Source organism: Heteronotia binoei, chromosome 6 (assembly GCF_032191835.1).
Source record: "Heteronotia binoei isolate CCM8104 ecotype False Entrance Well chromosome 6, APGP_CSIRO_Hbin_v1, whole genome shotgun sequence".
In the NCBI taxonomy this organism is placed as follows: Eukaryota; Metazoa; Chordata; class Lepidosauria; order Squamata; family Gekkonidae; genus Heteronotia; species Heteronotia binoei.
Genome location: NC_083228.1, coordinates 83060803 through 83078703, shown reverse-complemented (window position 1 = coordinate 83078703; position 17901 = coordinate 83060803). Strand labels below are relative to the sequence as shown.

The 17901-nt window shown below is 43.4% G+C and overlaps 1 protein-coding gene across 20 annotated transcripts in view; it reads left to right on the top strand.

Annotated features, from left to right (window-relative positions):
* Positions 1 to 17901, top strand: part of KIF1A (kinesin family member 1A) — a 200920-nt gene that overhangs the window by 19830 nt on the left and 163189 nt on the right. For all 20 annotated transcript variants that reach the window (XM_060241983.1, XM_060241991.1, XM_060241984.1 and 17 more), the window contains exon 2: positions 7826 to 7985. In XM_060241983.1, the coding sequence (XP_060097966.1) occupies positions 7880 to 7985 (106 nt within the window). In that variant the 5' untranslated portion in view covers positions 7826 to 7879. The remainder of the gene's footprint in view (positions 1 to 7825; positions 7986 to 17901) is intronic.

The window sequence follows — 17901 nt, the reverse complement described above, 5'->3', positions numbered from 1 at the left end:
TGCTTTTCTCTCAGACTGAGTCACATTACCTACTTTGCCAGTTATAGCAGCTTTCTTCATAAACATTGCTCTGCCCTGACATTGTCTCTAGCTTTGATGTTCTCTTCTGTTTATGATTACCCATTTTGCCTTGGGCTATCCAGAACCTTACTTCTATACTCACACCTTAGATAATATTCTTCAGTAGCCTGTGTGCAAGTCCTTCTCCCTCTTTATGTAGCGTGTCCGCAAGCCCAATGAGAGAAAATGTCGGCTTTGGAGGGTAGACTGTAGTATACTGTACCCTACTGAGGTCCCTCCCCTCCCAAACTCCATCCTCCCCAGGACTGACCCTGTAAATCTCCAGGTATTTCTCAACCCAGAGCTGACAACCCTAGATCTAATCCCAGAATTGACTCCATGCTGTCAGGCTGTTGGCCATTCTGTGACATTTATTTTTCTCCCCTGAGTGTACACACCCACTCACATATATTTATTTCCAACTATAACCAACAGACAGTTTACAATTTAATAACACCCGATGTTAAACCATTATATAGTATCATAAGTCAGAATCATAGAGTCGGAAGGGACCTCCAGGGTCATCTAGTCCAAAACCCTGCACAATGCAGGAAATTCACAAGTATCTTCCCCCTACACACGCACCCAATGACCCCTGCTCCAAACCCAAAAGATGGATGGCAAAAAGAAAAAGAACTTCGCCCCGTCTCATGATCTTAATTATGAAGAAAGTCAATTATGAGAAACTAATGCTCTCTGAAAGAGGAGTGTCTTAAACTACCAACAAAATTCAGCAAAGATGAGGGCAGACAAGCTTTCCATGGGAAAACATTTCAGAGTCTCTGGTCTCTTTGTGATAAATCTGCCAGGAAAAGGTCCTGATGACTTTCAGGGAAACTACTGTCCAATTTGCCTAGCTTAACCATTTTAGAAATGTAACATTTAAGAACAGATAATTCTATACTAACCTAATCTCCTTTGCCAAGGTAAATGGTTTAAAGTTGAAGAAAATGAAATGGAGTTTAAATGTAAGAACATCTACTGCTCTCTTGCATTTTCATATACAGAGGCTGACAGCTTAAAGACTTCCTCAACTACTTTATTCTTTAATCATGTTTATATTCTTTCCTCTGTTTAAGAAGTGCACAGTGACCCACATGAGGTCATCTCATCAAAACAGCCTTATGAGGTAGCTTACAATGCTGTGCTTTGTGGAGTTGCATGAATCCGCTTATACTGGAATTATTCTGCATTGTATTGCACTGTAAGGCTGAGAAATAATGACCGACCCAGGGATACCCATTGAGAGTCAAAGTGGAGTGGGAATATTACTGTAGGTTTCCCCAGTCCAAGCCAAATATTCTTATCTGTTACCATATTGGCTTTCTTCGCTTTAGCATCAGACCTGTAAAACATCAGTACTTACTAATTTAAATCTATTCACACCTTCATATTAAACTTTTGTGCTGCTGTATTGGCCTACGTAAAGCACATCTGAGCCACTGATTACTTGAGCCCAGCCCTAGAACCTGTACTTGATATCTGAGCCCAACCCTGAAGAATGTATCGTTATTTTTGCCTGGAGAATTTTGTAGAACAGAATATAAACAAGTGCACATGCATTGGACAGAGCTCTATACCTCCCAGGGAAAAAAAGAAACCATTGCCACCACAGTTCATTTGATATAATGCCACACATGCACATTTTTAAATTTTCTATAATGTGAGGCTTCTATATCCTTCATTAACTGGAATTGTGGCACCTAGAAAGAAGAGGATAATTGAATATGAAGAAAGTATCCTTCCTTTACTACTAAGGCATCACAGTCAGCTAAATGACTCACCCACCATTTATTTGCAGAAATTGCTTCCAAAGACGCATGAGCCCGGGCACCAGCTTTTTAACACACTAGTGACATTGGTAGCCATCCTTTTTAAGAAGACCCATAACATTTGCTTTGGATTAGTTCAATAGTTAATATATACAAATGATCATACGGCATACTTTTTGAAATTTAAGGAATGCAAAGACTGATCTTGTGTTTCAGAATTTGCAGGGGTGTTTTTCTCTGGACCACAAATTGATCACTTTGCAGAATAAGCAAAACAGAAATGTTCAGGAGGGCATTTTTATAAGGAGGATAGAATTGTAATATAAGGGAACCACTCAGGAGAATGTTTTGACAGTGTTTTACCATATTTATCATCTTGCTTGTACTGCACTGTCTTCTCTCTTTGTAACCCACTTTCTGCATTATGGTATGTCATACTTCATAGGGGTTTTTTGTGTGTGCATTGTTTTCTAAAATTGTTATCCCAGTCCTATTGCAGTGCTTGTTGGATGTTTTATGCTGTTTTATATTTTGTAATCCACTTTAAGTTTTAGCAAGAAAGGTGGGCTAGTGGTGGAAAGTGCTGTCAGCTTGCAAACAATTTATGGCAACTCTGTAGGGTCATGAATAAAATTTACAAGGCAGCAGATGAACAGGGGTGGTTTGCCATTGACTGCCTCGATACAACCACCCTGGACTTCCTTGGTGGTCTCTCATCCAAATATTATCCAGGACCAATGATGCTTAGCTTCTGAGATCTGTTGAGATTGGGCTATCCATTGAGACCAAGGTGGGCTTTGAAGGAAATAAACAAATAAGGGGCCCTTCATCAATACAAAAGATCTTGTATCAGCAAAACTTTCATTTGTGAGAGGAAAGCACCAGCTAAATGGAGCTGTTGAGTCCAAGTCTTGTTTTCCAAAACCTGTCAGTACACAGTTTATGTGTATACAGTAGAAAGGAACTATGTAGTCTATCCTCCTATTGTTCATTAGGCTTTCCAAGCATCACCCTGTTTGATCTTAAAGGATATTTTCTTTTCAGGATCTCCAATGAAAGCTTTTCTGAACATTAATATTACATATCTATGAATTCCTGTTTTTAAAACTGTGACAGTGCCAGAAGCTACTATACCGAGATCTGTTAATAATCACATTGAGTTTATAAAGACCATATAATATTGATTGTATTTCTGATGAAGATCAGTTGTCAATCAGTTTCAGTCCATTGAAAACAACAATGTGGAACAGCTCACTTCTAATGCATCTTTTCTGATTCATTAATTGTAGTTCCAGATACTACTGTATTGTGATGTATGAACTGTGTAAGTCAGGGTGGGGAACCTTTTTCTACTAAGGGCCATTTGGATATTTATAACATCATTCGTAGGCCGTACAAAATTATCAACTTAAAAAACAGTGCTCTGCCAAGGAAGAACGATTCAGGCCAGCAAAATTAATGCAAATAATTGTTTTTCTATTTGAAGTCACTTGGGGCAAGTCTAATTTGGCTCAACCCCCCCCCCCCGACCTGCCGCCCTAGGCAAATGCCTAGATCCAGGGCTTTTTTGTAGAAAAAGCCCAGCAGGAACTCATTAGCATATTAGACCACATCCCCTAATATTAGCTTATTAGGTCACTCACTCATCCACATATTAGGCCACACCATCTGGGATAATCAACTGCAAATTGAACTGGTGGTAGCTGGCTCCCACCCCTGCCACCCCTCCCTCCCTTCATGCAGAAACTGCAGCTGCTCTCAGCAGACCTTTAAAGGCACCCATATACTCCAGCAGCAGTTGTTCACAATGCCCACCACTCAGGCTCCACAGAGAGAAAGAGAGAGAGGAAGGAATGGAAATAAAGAAATGAGGGGGGGGGGGAAAGGGAAATGAAATGGAGGAAAGAATGGGTAAAAAAGGAAAATAATGAGGGGAAGAAAGGGAAATAAACAGAAATAAAGAAATGAGGGAAGAAAAGGGGAAGAAAGGAAAATAAAGAAATGGTGGAAAGAAAGGGGAAGAAAGAAATGGGGGAAGAAAGGGGACAAAAGGGAAATAAAGAAATGGGGGAAGAAAGGGAGAGAAAGGAGAGAAGAAATTGGAAGAAAGGGAAATAAAGAAATGGGGGAAGAAAGGAGAATTAAGGAACCAAAGAAATGGGGGGAAGAAATAGAACAAAAGGGAAATAAAGAAATGAGGGGAAAACTTACCTGAACTGTGACAGTGACTTTTCCAGGCCCTGCAGCAGTGTGCCCTCTAAGCTGCAGAATCTTATGAGCAAAACGTTCTACTTCGTGAGCTACTGCCATTAAAGTTGTGAGCTACTGGCAATAAAGTTGTGAGCTATTGCTATTGCATAAATTAGTGTGCTCTGGGATCATCCTTCCTGAGCTAAAACAAAAATCTGTGAGCTGGAGGCTAAAAATCTGTGAGCTAGCTTGCATTAACTCAGCTTAGAGGGAACACTGCTCCACAGGGATCCTGGCAGGAGGCTGCTGCACAGTGTGGCTGGGCCCCACAATCCCTGTCAGCCAGCTGGGCCCTGGGGAGGCCACTGCATGGTGCAGCTGGGCCACATGATCCTCACTGGCCAGGCGGGCCCCAGGGAGGCTGCCACATGGCTCAGCTTGGCCCAGCAATCCCCAAGGGCCAGACCAAGTGATCTTGAGGGCTGTTTCCGGCCCTCGGGCCTGACATTCTCCACCCCTGGTGTAAGTCTTCATTTCTCTTGGAAGTGTACAATTCTTTTTCCTCTGATGATAATGGTGTGGTTAGTTGTGGTTATGGTAACTAACATATAAAGATGTGAATGCAATTTTCTGGGATTGATGTTTCAGTTCAAAACTGCAAGATCATTGTCAAGCTTAGACTACAACCTCAAGGTGACTTTTACTATATTGGGCAAGCCCCAGGGGGATCTTAAAAAGTGTGTCTAGAAACAAACAAAAGCAAAGAGAACATGTTACTTTCTCTGTATCCAAGTGAAACACAGTTAACAAGGACAGAACCTTGTTTTTGTCAAAAAGTATCATTCTGTTCTTGCTAATTCTTGTGATTCATCATTAATTTCATTAATATGGAAGGGAACCAGATATGATTATTAAGAAGATGCCTGTTCTTTCTCAGTAGCTTTCTACACATGGTGGAGAGAGACAAAAGGCTTGCCAGTCTATCCTTCTCTTTACCATGTCAGCCCCACTTCTAGACAGCTATTTGCAGGCTTAATGTTTGAGTGAGGCATAGACATGTATTCACAACTGTTTATAGGTTGGGCTGACATGCTGGGAGACACAGGTGGCCAGCTGCATACTTAGCAAAGGACTGCCTGATCTGTGTGTTTTATCAGTATATGGGTGTAGTGTATACAGTAAACAATGTGGCTTGACTCCATTAGAGTATTTGCACAGATGGAAGGGTTTCTACTCAAGAAGCACAACTTTCTTGCCTCTCCTTCCCACTGCTGCCCCAAATCCCCTCTGGTGTTGCTTCTGAGGATCCCTTGTACTCCAGTAGAAGAATGGGGGGCAGTTTGGCTGCAGAAGGAGGTGGGGGGAGTAAAAAAGTTGTACTCGAGAGCTGGAAATGCTTTAGTGAGACATTATGGGGAATCCAAGCATAAATTTACAGTGTGGCAGTTCTGTCTTAAAACAAGAGCCAGTGATGTACTTGTTATGAATCTTTTTGAATGTTTTAATATATATCTCCAGTTAGAATACTAGAGCTGAGTAATCGGGAGTCCTGCGCATGCATCACTTAGGATAGATGCCTCATACAACCACTTCAAGGAAACCGAGATAAAACTTAATTACTACCAAAATAGAGACAAGATAAGAGAAAAAACCAGACTAAGCTGAAAAAGGAATTGCAGGAACTGGATCTAGTAACCATGTGGAAAAGAGACATAATAGTGAAAAATTAATACCAAAGGTCCAATATAAATGCAATGAAAAGATTGGCAAATTATTTAAAAAAACAGAAGAGAAAAACAAAGAATAGGGTCAATGAAGAATGAAAAAGGTGAGAAAATATATGATAATCAGATAAGGGAGGTCCTTGCTAAATACTATCAAAATTTATTTAAAGTAGAAGTAAGTAAGCAATTTGTTGAAATTATAAGCAACGAAGTTAGTCGGGAGGAATTAATGGAATTAAATGAGGATGTCACACAACAAGAAATATTAAATGTTATAAAAAACTTTAAAAATGGGAAGTCATCAGGATTAGATGGGTTTACAGCAGAATTTTATAAATTGGTGGGAAATTTGATAGCCCCAGAATTACAAAGGTTGTTTAATAAAATTTTGAATGAAGGGAAAGCCCCAGACTCCTGGAGGAAGACAGAGATTATTACAATCTAAAAACAGCAAAGGGATCCAGAAGATCCGAATTCTTATAGACCAATAAGTTTGGCAAACCAAGATTATAAAATTTTTGCAAAGGTCCTAGAAGGTATTACCAAAGTTAATAGGAGAAGACCAATATGAATTCGTAAAAGAGAGATATATATAGGGCATCCTATCAGAAATGTGATAAATGCTTTATACCATGGGAATAATAAGAAAAAAAATTGCCTTATTAAAATTAGATGTATATAAAACTATTAATACTAAACAAGGAAGCAAGGAGAGGACAAGATTGAAGAAATAATGAAATAAGGCTCAGACTCCAAAGGGTGTGCATGTGGTTGAAGCAATGTCACCCCAGAGTTGGAAACGACTGGTTCTTGCACAGGGGTCTACCGTTACCGTTAAAGTGGATAAGCCTTTCCAGGAGATATATAAGGCTATGATTTTGGCAGCCCAGGCTGTCATAGCATTTGGTTGGAAAGATGCCACAAAATGGACTTTGGATAAATGGAACAGTTATTTATACGAATGGATTCAGTCAGATATATTATCAATACTAAACAAGGAAGCAAGGAGAGGACAAGATTGAAGAAATAATGAAATAAGGCTCAGACTCCAAAGGGTGTGCATGTGGTTGAAAATATAAATGGGTTCTATAATGGTCAATTTGGGAGGGGGGAGGTAATTGATGGATCTGTAATATGAATGTAAGATACTGTAGGAATGTAAAATAGAGAAATAACATGAGTTATATTAAAAAAAATATTTACAAAAAAAAAACAAGAGCGGAGTAAGCTGGAATGGAATGAGTTCCACCATGAGAAGTATTTGTCCCATGAATTGCAGCCACTTCCTTTCCATCATCCTACAGTTCACATCTGTCAACTTTTGTGGTGTGTTTTAGGGTTTGATTGGGTCAGATCACCATATGTTGGTTGGTTTGGTTAGAAGAAGAAATTGCTATTTTCCCATTAATTTCTCTGAAACCCTAGCTAGAAATGTGGCATCTACAACTAATGAGATAGGGTGGCTGTGGCCCTACTATCATACTGAGCACTGCCCATTCCTAACAGCCTTCAGCCCACCACTGCAGTTACTTTAAACTATCTAATCATAATTCATTAAGGATCCCAACATATCTGTATTCTCCATTGTTATCTGTTATTTCAGGTATTGCCCAAGTCTACCGCAACCTGATTTGCAGAAAGACTCTCCTGATCCCATAGCTTTTGTGGCTTCTCAGGTTCTGAAAAAAATGTGAATTATTTGCAACTACATAACTAGGGAGAGATGGCTAGGAATATTGCTCCAAGGATGCAATTTAGATTTGTATACTGCCCTTCCCTGAATTCAAATGCATCTAAATGGTCATGTAGTATATTGACAGTTATTAAAATAATGTTAAATGATGGGATTGCTCCCATTTTGGAATAATGAGACTTTTTCATTAAAGCAAAGATGGCAGTTTACCAAGAGGTTTATAATACAATCCTAACAAGCTGAAATCAGTGGGAGTAAACTGGAGTAACTTTGTGTAGGAATGCACCATTAACAAGGCAGGTGTAATGGAGTGTCTTCAGCCCCTCATTGGTTAGTCTGCACCAGCATGAGAGCCATTCCTAACATCCATTTCCTGTCTCCTCCAGGGCATTTCCAGGACTGAAATCCCACCAAGAGGAAAAAGCCTCAAGACCAGCAGGATGGCAGGAGCTTCTGTAAAGGTGGCGGTGCGGGTGCGTCCTTTCAACTCTCGAGAAATAGGAAAGGATTCCAAATGTATAATACAGATGACAGGAAACACCACAAGTAAGTAATCAGTGCTTCTTTCTACACACAACATTTAAAAATGCATCTGAACCTTTTTTCACAGTCATTGTGATAGAATACAGGAGGAAATGTAGAAGATAATGCTATTTGAATAAGTAAATACTTTCTAGCCAATGTAAGTTTTATAATTGCATTAGATGAAGGAACCACATTTAGCATCTTGTGGAGCCAGCATGGTGTAGTGGTTAAGTGTGCGGACTCTTATCTTGGAGAACCGGGTTTGATTCCCCACTCCTCCGCTTGCACCTGCTAGCATGACCTTGGGTCACCTATAGCTCTCACAGGAGCTGTCCTTGAAAGAGCAGCTGCTGTAAGAGCTCTCTCAGCCCCACCTGCCTCACAGGGTGTCTGTTGTGGGGGAAAGGGGGAAGGTAAAGGAGATTGTGACTGCTCTGAGACTGAGATTTAGAGAGTATAGGGTGGAATACAAATCCAATATCTTTTTCTTCTTGCATGAAATTATTCTAACCTCAAACTGCCAAGAGGTGCTAAATTTGAGTGCAGAATGAACATAACAATACTGGGATCAGTTCATTTTCACTGAATTATTTCCTAAAAATTGCAGACAGTTTGACAATAGCCTTCTCAGCTCCTGAGATGAGCTCAGCTAGCTCCTTTGGATTCTATTATTGCCTGACTGTCTTTAAATTAGCTGAATTTGTATATATTTTGTTTTACTGTAAATAGATTGTCATTTAAGCATGAGTGTCATATTGTTGCGCTGTATCCACAAGGCAATATATCTTGTTGCAGAGAGGTTGCTTGGTGCTGATAAATCTTTGGAATTGTCGGGATAATTTTTTGAGGCCAGACTCTCTAGTTTTCACTAAGGGGAAGTTTGGTTTTCTGCTGCTGCTGTGTCTAAAATGGATTAATTGGACCACATAGAGTAGTTTAATATGAGTCAGGCAGTATTTGGAGATAGCAAGTTCAGAACAAAATTAAGTAATGTATTTTGGACTGAAACAGTCACCATTTTTTGCTCCTTTACTGAGCCTGTCTTCCTCAAGACCTACTTTTACCCAAACTCACCTATTAGCCTTCAGAGGTTTAGTTTTTTTAGGCAAGGTCAAAAGACAATGTAAGCAGAATGGAAGTTGACTCTCATTCTGGTTTAGTGTTATGAATTATCCTTTGAATGTGACTGAAATTATCAAAGATTTCAGGTTTCCACGGCTGGTAACATCATTAGGGTTTGCAGAATCTTTCGGGCTCAAGTGCCATGTTCTACTGGAGAAAGTTTTCCTTCCAGATGAACGAAACATCTGGAAGGAAAACTTTCTCCAGTAGAACACGGCACTTGAGCCCGAAAGATTCTACAAACCCTAATGACTGAAATTAGCTTACTATATCTGTGGTGCCAATATGCAGAGTGCTGAAAATACTGGAACTTGTCATGTGGTTGCCCAATATGTTCCTGATTTTCCCTTACAGACAATAACTAGCACAACTATTCACACTCTTTGGAATGATTGCTGAAGATGTGCATACTGTTTGCACTGGAAAAGCTTGCAGTTTTCTCATGTACCCTGTGAGAAATTAGAGAAATTAGAAATTTTCAAATGTCTGCCCATTATGTTCCATATGGATCCTGCAATAGCACCACCTTTATGAAGACCCAAAATGTACACTTTTCTCTATAGCCAATGACTGGTCCAGAGCTAGATTAATCTTATTTGAGGAGCCTATGAGCCTGCCATCTGTACAAATTTCGCAATACCTATTGTCCTATCTATGGAGATTGCAAGTGCACAGTAAACAAAGGTTTAAGGTTTATTGGATTTATATCCCGCCCTCCCCACTGAAGCAGGCTCAGGGTGGCTCACAACCAGTAAAATCATAACAATTGAACAATTAAATAGTTAAACAATTAAAGCAAATTAAACATTAAAAACAGTTAAGAACAATTAAAACACTGCAACGCCACTGAGGATGTTCTCCGCAGCTGAGAACGAAACGTCTGGAAGGAAAACTTTCTCCAGTAGAACATGGCACTTGAGCCCGAAAGATTCTACAAACCCTAACAATTAAAACAGTCTGGTGCTAATCATATTTGATGTTTTCTCGCTTCAGATGGCGTTCGGTATATATTAGATGTATACCGGTCACACCATATCAATCCTTCCGTGTTAATTAATGGCCTGCCGGAATAGAGTTGTTTTAGAGGCCTTGCGGAACTGGGCAAGGTCCCGCAAGGCCTTAACTTCTTCCAGCAGTTGATTCCACCAATAGGGGGCAGTGCTCGAGAAGGCCCTCTCTCTAGCGGACTTTAATCTAGCCTCCCTCAGCCTGGGGATCGCTAATAGATTTTTCATCCCAGATCCAAGTATCCTCTGGGGAGCGAGTGGGGAGAGACGATCCCTTATATGGCAGGTCCTCAGCCATATAAGGCTTTAAAGGTAATAACAAGCACCTTCTAGTGAATTCGGTATACTATTGGCAGCCAGTGCAGTTCCCACAGCCCCGGCTGTATGTGCTCCCATTTGGGGAGCCCCGATAACAACCTGGCCGTCGCACTCTGCACTCGCTGCAGTTTCTGGGTTTGAGACAGGGGCAGCCCCATGTAGAGGGCATTACAGTAGTCCAATCTTGAGGTGACCATTGCATGGATCACCATTGCCAAGTCGCTGCACTCGAGGAAGGTAACCAACTGTCTCACCCGCCTGAGATGGAAAAAGCATTGAAGCAAGCTTGTCATTATCCAGTTTATTGTCTGCTGTGCCAGGAGAATAGCTTTTTGCTAAACTGAACTTCACTCAGGTCTTATCAGCAAATGACAGAGGTTGTCAAGTATCTCCAGTTTGGAATTCCTTCAGCATCTAGAATATTCCTGCAGTTTATGGTAGCTCTCCTAGCAGGAATTTCTAGTGTATATTCATCATAGATCTATCTGAAGAGTAACTCTGAGAAGTTCTATAGAGTTCTAATCAATCAGGCTATCAGAATTAAGAATGATAAATGTCAGTTTGGATCGTCCAATATTGCTTTCCTAGGATACTGAAACATTGCATCCAGCATCCACCCTACTGAGGGTAAGGACAGTAAATGCTGCCCCTGTTTGACAGACACGCTGCATCTTCAAGCATTTGTAGGATGACACCTTTTATCAAAGATTTTTTAAAGATATAATCCCATAGAATTTTTTTTCACCTATTGATGTGTAAAGGAGTGCAGTGGAAGTAGACTTGCTAGCATGAAGAACATCAAGAAGCTAGGGAGTCTGGGATGGACCAAGACCATAACTAGGGATTGTCACAAACCAGCTCATGAACTAAAGTTCATGACAAATTTTAGATGGTTCATGACTTGTGAGGTGAAATTGTGGCATGTCAACTGGCATGACCTTTCCATGAACTTTCAAGGAGTTCATGGAGGTTTCTGCTGGTTTGTGACTGGATATATTTCCAGACAAACTATCTCCACTCAAATAAAACATTTAACACATTTCAAACCAATAAGGAGGTGGAATTTTCCAGCCTTGGAAACACTGTTGTCAGTTTTAAACCAGTTATGTCAGTTTCAAGAGGGTTCCCTCCCTTTTGCAAATCTACCTTTATGTTTAATTCCCATTTTCTTGAACAGAGCTTGGAAAATCACACCCTCCTTGCTTAGATTTTTGACTCTGTGCTTTGAGATTAGTCCTTTTAAGTTTGCAATATGAGTAGCACTGAGTTCTGCCGGGCACTCTGGGATTGCACTGATACTGCTGGGCACTCTGTACACTGTACTGGTTTTGCTGGGCTTGCAAAAATGCCCCCTTGCTTGGGTCGTGATTGAGCTGGCTTTGCCACTTTGGAACTGCGTTCTGCTGGATACTAGTGAATTGCACTGGTTGTCAAGTCGGCGGATTCAATAACGAGTCTTCGTTGATAACAAAGTAGCTAGTTTATTGATATCATGGTTCTCGACTACGAGGAGATTGAAAGACTAAAGATCATACAGTAGAATGCAATCATATAAGGTACACTTCAAAGAGATTCTTGAGGGAGGGGTGCTATGCAGGGCACATTCACACATTGATGTTACAATTTCGTTCTCAGGCCTGCTTTGGCCTTGAGCGTCTCTTCGGCTCCAACCTCCCCCGATGCCCAGCCTGAGAAGGCCCAATAATCTCTTTCACATATTCCCGTTACTCTCACCATCAGTGGTGCCTCTTCTCGCTCCACCTGCTGGCTGGCACTGTTTAGAGCAGGCCGGTCTCGTTTCCCGCCGACTCGTCCGCCCAGGCGAGGTCGGCTAGTTCCGCTGACAGCAGCACTTCCTCGTCCAGCAACTCCTCGTCCACGACCGCACTGCTCTTCGCCGCATCCTTAGGGCGGCCGGTCGTCTTCTTGGGTCCCGGGGTGCCGGGCTTAGGAGCCGCCTGGGAGGTTTGGGCGACCGGGGGTTGGGGGCAGTTGGAAGCGAGGTGGCCCGGGTCTCCACACCGGAAACATCTGCAGGGCCCCACCGGCACCCCGCCAGCTGGCCTTTTGGATTTCTGGCTTTCGGCTTTCCCCAGGGTGGCTTTCGGCTGGCCCTTGCCTGACTGGTGTTTGCGCTGCATCGCTACCCTCTTCAGGTTGGTCTCTACCTCCCCCGCCAGCTGGATCCACCCCACCAGGGGGTCCAGGCTGCTGGCGTTGAGCCCCCGGGTGAAGTGCTCAATCTTCATCAACTCGCTCCAGCCCCGGATCTTGGCCGCATTCGCCCTGAACTCGGCCGCGTACTTGTGGATGGATCGTGCCCCCTGTTGCATGTTGTGGAGGGCCGCCAGCACGCGGGCCTCCTGAAGGGGGTCCTCGTACTGGGTCAGCAGGGCCTGCAGAAAAGTGTGCACATAGTCCAGATCGGGGCTCATCGCCTCGCACAGGCTCACGTACTACCGCTTGCCGCCCCCCGTAGCTTCGACCCCAGGTAGTCCACTCTGCTAAATTCGTCGGGGAAGGAGTTCCCCCAGTAGTACATGTAGCTGTTTGCCTGGATGGCGAAGTAGTTCACCTCCTCAGGGTCCCCGTCGAAGGTGGCATCCAGCTCTCACCCTCTTCCTCTGTCGTGTGGGGCAGGGGGAATTGTGGGAGCCGCGCCTCTTGCGGGGGCTGTCGCCTGCACCTGTTGGCTCGGGCGGCCTCGGGTCGTTGGCTGGACCAGTGGTGGTCTCCGGGACCCGGTCACCCCCAGCGGTCTCCCCAGTTGGGCCGTTAAGGTCTGCATTTCATCCTTCAGGCCCCGCATCGCGCCGTCGACCTCATGGCGCACCATGGAACGGAACATTTGGTAGTCCTCATCGTGCATGTCTTTTGGCCGCGGTTCCCCTCCGCTGCCTTCCATGCACTCAGCACCCTTGCTCTCGTCCTCTGGCACTTGGATGACGATGATGCTGTCCACTTCCCCTGGCTCGATCGTGCCTGGGTCGGTGGCCTCTTGCTCGGCCATGCAGACCCTCCGTGTGTGGCAAGTCATGATGGCTTCCCGGCGGATCGGTGCCTCGTCCATGGTAGTGGTTGAGGTCCGCGGTTGATACTGCCGGGGCGTAATCACCAACTGGAACTGGGGAGGGGACGCCGCGGTTCTCCTGGAGTCAAGGATGTGCCACGGCATCTCGGTCTCCCCCTCTTCGTTGGGAAGCTCTCCGTTGTTTGGAATCTTTTATGCCATCAGGTTTTAAAGTTGCCAGAAAGGCTGAGCTTCAAAGGGGAGTCTTTCAAAATGTCAAGTTGGCAGATTCAATAACGAGTCTTCGTTGGCAACAAAGTAGCTAGTTTATTGATATCATGGTTCTCGACTATGAGGAGATTGAAAGACTAAAGATCATACAGTAGAATGCAATCATATAAGGTACACTTCAAAGGGATTCTTGAGGGAGGGGTACTATGCAGGGCACATTCACACATTGATGTTACAATTTCGTTCTCAGGCCTGCTTTGGCCTTGAGCATCTCTTCGGCTCCAACCTCCCCCGATGCCGAGCCTGAGAAGGCCCGATAATCTCTTTCACATATTCCCATTTCAAAGCACAACTACATAACAAAGGAAAGGAGGGGGGTGAGGAGAGTTCAAGCTAGCAGCATTGCCATACAGTATGGCTTTACCCAGGATGCTTCTCTCCTGAACCAAAGATTGAGTGCAGGCCTGACCAGAGTTAAAGCAGACTTGACATAGGTTCTGCTGGGCTTGCAAAAAAAGAAAACCTTGTCTGGAGTATGATTTTGTGCTAGGCATAGTGCCACAATGGCACTAGGTTCTACAGGGAATTATTACAGTGCACTAGTTCTTCTGGGCTTAAACAAACCCCTTCCATTTCTACTGCAGAGATTCTCTGGTTTTACCTTAGTCCAGTTGGGTTTGCACTGGCACAGTGGCACTGGTTCTGCTGGGCATATTGTACTGGTTCTGCTGGGCTTGCAAAAATGCTTCACTACCTTCAGTTTTTACTGGAGAAATTCTCTGGGACTTTGATTCTGTTCAGCTGGGCTTCTGTTGATCTTGCAATTTTTGCTATTTTTTCCTCCATTGAGGAAGGTCAGCTCGAGATCTGTTGTGAATTTGGTGTCCCTAGCTTGCAGAAGATCCATTCTATACACTCCTTAACCAGCACCAGCTATTTCGTCAGAAAGCACTTTCCTGGGGGCACTTTTTGGGGGCACTGTAACTTGGTCCCTGTAAATCCAGTCATCATCAGACTTGGAGGACAGGTTGAGGAGAGTCAGTCAGAGATCACCTGTGAATTTGGTGACTCTAGCACATTGGGGGGAGGCCTATTTTACCACATCATGGACCTCTTGAGCTGGTTAATTTAGCTCCTAAAAGTTCATGACAGTTCCTGGCTCACAAACCAGGCATACCACAAACCACTAGCTAAAACAAACCACATTTTTCCTGATTTGTGCTCATCCCTATCCATTATATGTGATGTGTCTTTGGTATTAGAACTATCATTGATCACACATTTACTAAAACCTATTGCCTTTTACTTAAGGACAGTCCACTAATAGGATCTGAGCCCAAATTGATAAAGAAAGTTTTACTAGCATTGTATCTAGTAAAAGAACATGAACACAATTATGTTTACGGTTGCATATCTGAAATTTGACTTGATCACAAGCTATTCCTTGGTCTTTTTACCAGAGATAAGTCTAAAGCTTTAATCTCTCTCCGCATGCGTAGTACTGGGGCATAATGCTTATGAGTATATCAACAAACTTAGGAAAATGTTTATTAATGTCAATGCATTGAATCAGCCTCCAATTGATGTGCTGCTCCACTACCAGTAGAAGTCCTTATATTAGAATCTGTGCCTTAACCATCTCTTCTGATTGAACAAATTCATCCTCCCACTTTAGATGAACACATCGCCCCCAATACTGTTCTTGGAAACTGTGTGTGTGGGGGGGGAAGTGTTGTCAGACTGTGGTGGTCTGCAGTGGTAAGGGAAGGCAGGAAAATTCTGATCCATAAATGGAGCACCATTTGTATTTGGTATAACCAGGCAGATTAAGATGCTGGACAGAAACTGTATGTTCTGGCTGGTGATGCCAATGATATTAAAAAAAAGGTTGTGAGAGAATGCACCATCTGTCAAGCTATGGTGTCATAACCCCATAAAGAACTAGTATTTCCCCATCCAGAGTAAGGACTTTTAAATTGTTGTGGATTCTTACTCAAAATGGCTTGAAGTAGCTAACTTCAGCAGCTGCTCTCTGTCTATTGTTTGCAACCCATAGAATGCCAAACACCACCACTTTGAACAACAGAGACTTAATCTTCAGAGATCCCCAAGCTTTTGCCAGCTGCAGCATCACTCACACTGCCACCATTGTTAACTGAGGTCCTATAGTCCCCCACTGACCCATGCTGAACCAGTCAAGAAACACACAGATTCAATAGCTTCCGGAAATGAAACCAAAAGTTTATTGAAACACGACATTCTCCCATCCTACCTCTGAAGATCTTGAGGAGGCACACTTGACTTGACTTCACCACCCCTGTGAAGTGTTACAGGCTGAGTGACTGTCCCTAGGGTCTGAACCTGGCTGTCCCAGATCCCCTCACCAGTTCTCATCCCTCCTGCATTTCTGACAGAAGCTGTGGGGCTGAGGGGAAGGCCTGATGGAGAGGCTGTTTGCAAAACCTCCAAATGGTGCTTTTTATTTTCATGTGACCTCTTTTCCTTAATGGGCTGAGGTGTGGGGAAGAAGGGAGGTTGCCATTCCCCACCCTCCCTGTCAGTCTGCCTCCCAGCTCCATAGCTGTTCAGGTGTGTGGTAGCAACAGTGGCACCCCTTTTTCCCTTTGCTCCTCCATTCACTTCCAAAGCTGGGATGTCTTCCCCCTGAGAGTGGCATGCACAAGACATTCCAGTTGCCTCCCAATCCATGCACTGGCCCTCCTTCTTCTTTCTCCTCCGTCAGCGATATCCCTTCATCAACAAACCACTGCTCTGCACCAACTCTGCTCATGGTCACCATTTGGTGTGGTGGTGGCAGTGCCAGATGCTTGGTTTCACCCCCTATGTAATGGCTTTACCAGTTCTCACTGAGCTGCAGTCAGAGGTGGAAGGACGGGGAAAAACCCTACATCTCTTTCTCTGCCTTTGCTGCCATTCCCCCATGCTATTTTTTTTTCAGCCTCATAGTCTTGCTCCCAAGCAATTTCCTTTCTGTTTCTTGACAGCTTCAACCACAATTTCCTTTCTGTTTCTTGACAGCTTCAATCACTGCATGCACTTGCTCTCCAAGAGCACTTTCTTTCATCCCAGATTGTTTGGGCTATCTGTTTAGGGCTGCCAAGCTCCCACTGGGGGTGGGGTTTCCCCCAGTTTGGACCCCCCAACCTGCTAGCATGGAGCTGGCCAGTGGAGGAATCCCCACCCCCCAAAAGCTCCATCAGCGCATGACATGCCTGATGTGATGACATTACCCGGAAGTGATGCCATCATGCTGAGGATGCTCTAGCATTTGGTTAGGAACTCTATGGTACTGTAGAGTTCTTTACCTGAATCCTAGAGTGTCTCTGGTGTGATGTGCCTGGCATGATGATGTCACTTCCAGGCAATGTCATCATGCCGCATGCATTTTGCACACACAGAGTCCTCTGCCAAGATCCAGGTAAGACTTGGCAGCCCTATATCTTCTGGATGTTAATCTCATCCGTTTTCAGTCAGCACTTTAAAAAAATTTCACAAGCTCAGGATTTTCCACTGAATGAATGATAACTATTTCATTCAATATGGCTGGACCTGAACCAGGCCAAACTCAAGACACTTTAAGCTGTCAAAACTGTACTCTCCAGGGTCCACAAAATCACATTAGCAATCATTGTGCCATGTTACTCTTGGAGCTATAACAGGTTGCAGTCTAGCAGAACTTCTAGTGGGTTGCTCTTTCAAGATATACCTGTACTATGTCAGCCTTGACCTTTCAAGAGACTTGCAGCTCAAAGAGGAGGAAGAGTTAGCCTGCTTTGGTATCTACCACTCCACATGCATAATCTTTGTGGGTTGTGTGTATGCCTGAAATTATCAAACCAGGGACCTCCTGAATCCGCCCCCCCCCCACAAGAGTACAGACATTATTTTTACACAGTCCAGACTGCTGATAGATAGGCTTGGAGACACCTTGTCTGTCATTTGCAGGGACACTCTTGCTTCATTTCAAGAGTTTTTGAACATTACTCCTCCAACATTTGGTGTGGATTTTTTCCAAATAAATGACAACCAAGAGGTACAATTTCAAACGGTTTGGGATGCCTATAAGGCTGTGATGAGAGGAACATTAATTACATTGAATAATAAGGACAGAAGGGCAAATGAAAAGCAATTGTTGGACTTACAAAAGGAAATAAGTAAAAAATAAATTGAATTAAGAAAGAGACCGGGGAAAAAGAAAATTTTGTGAGAAATTACAATTTTACAGAGT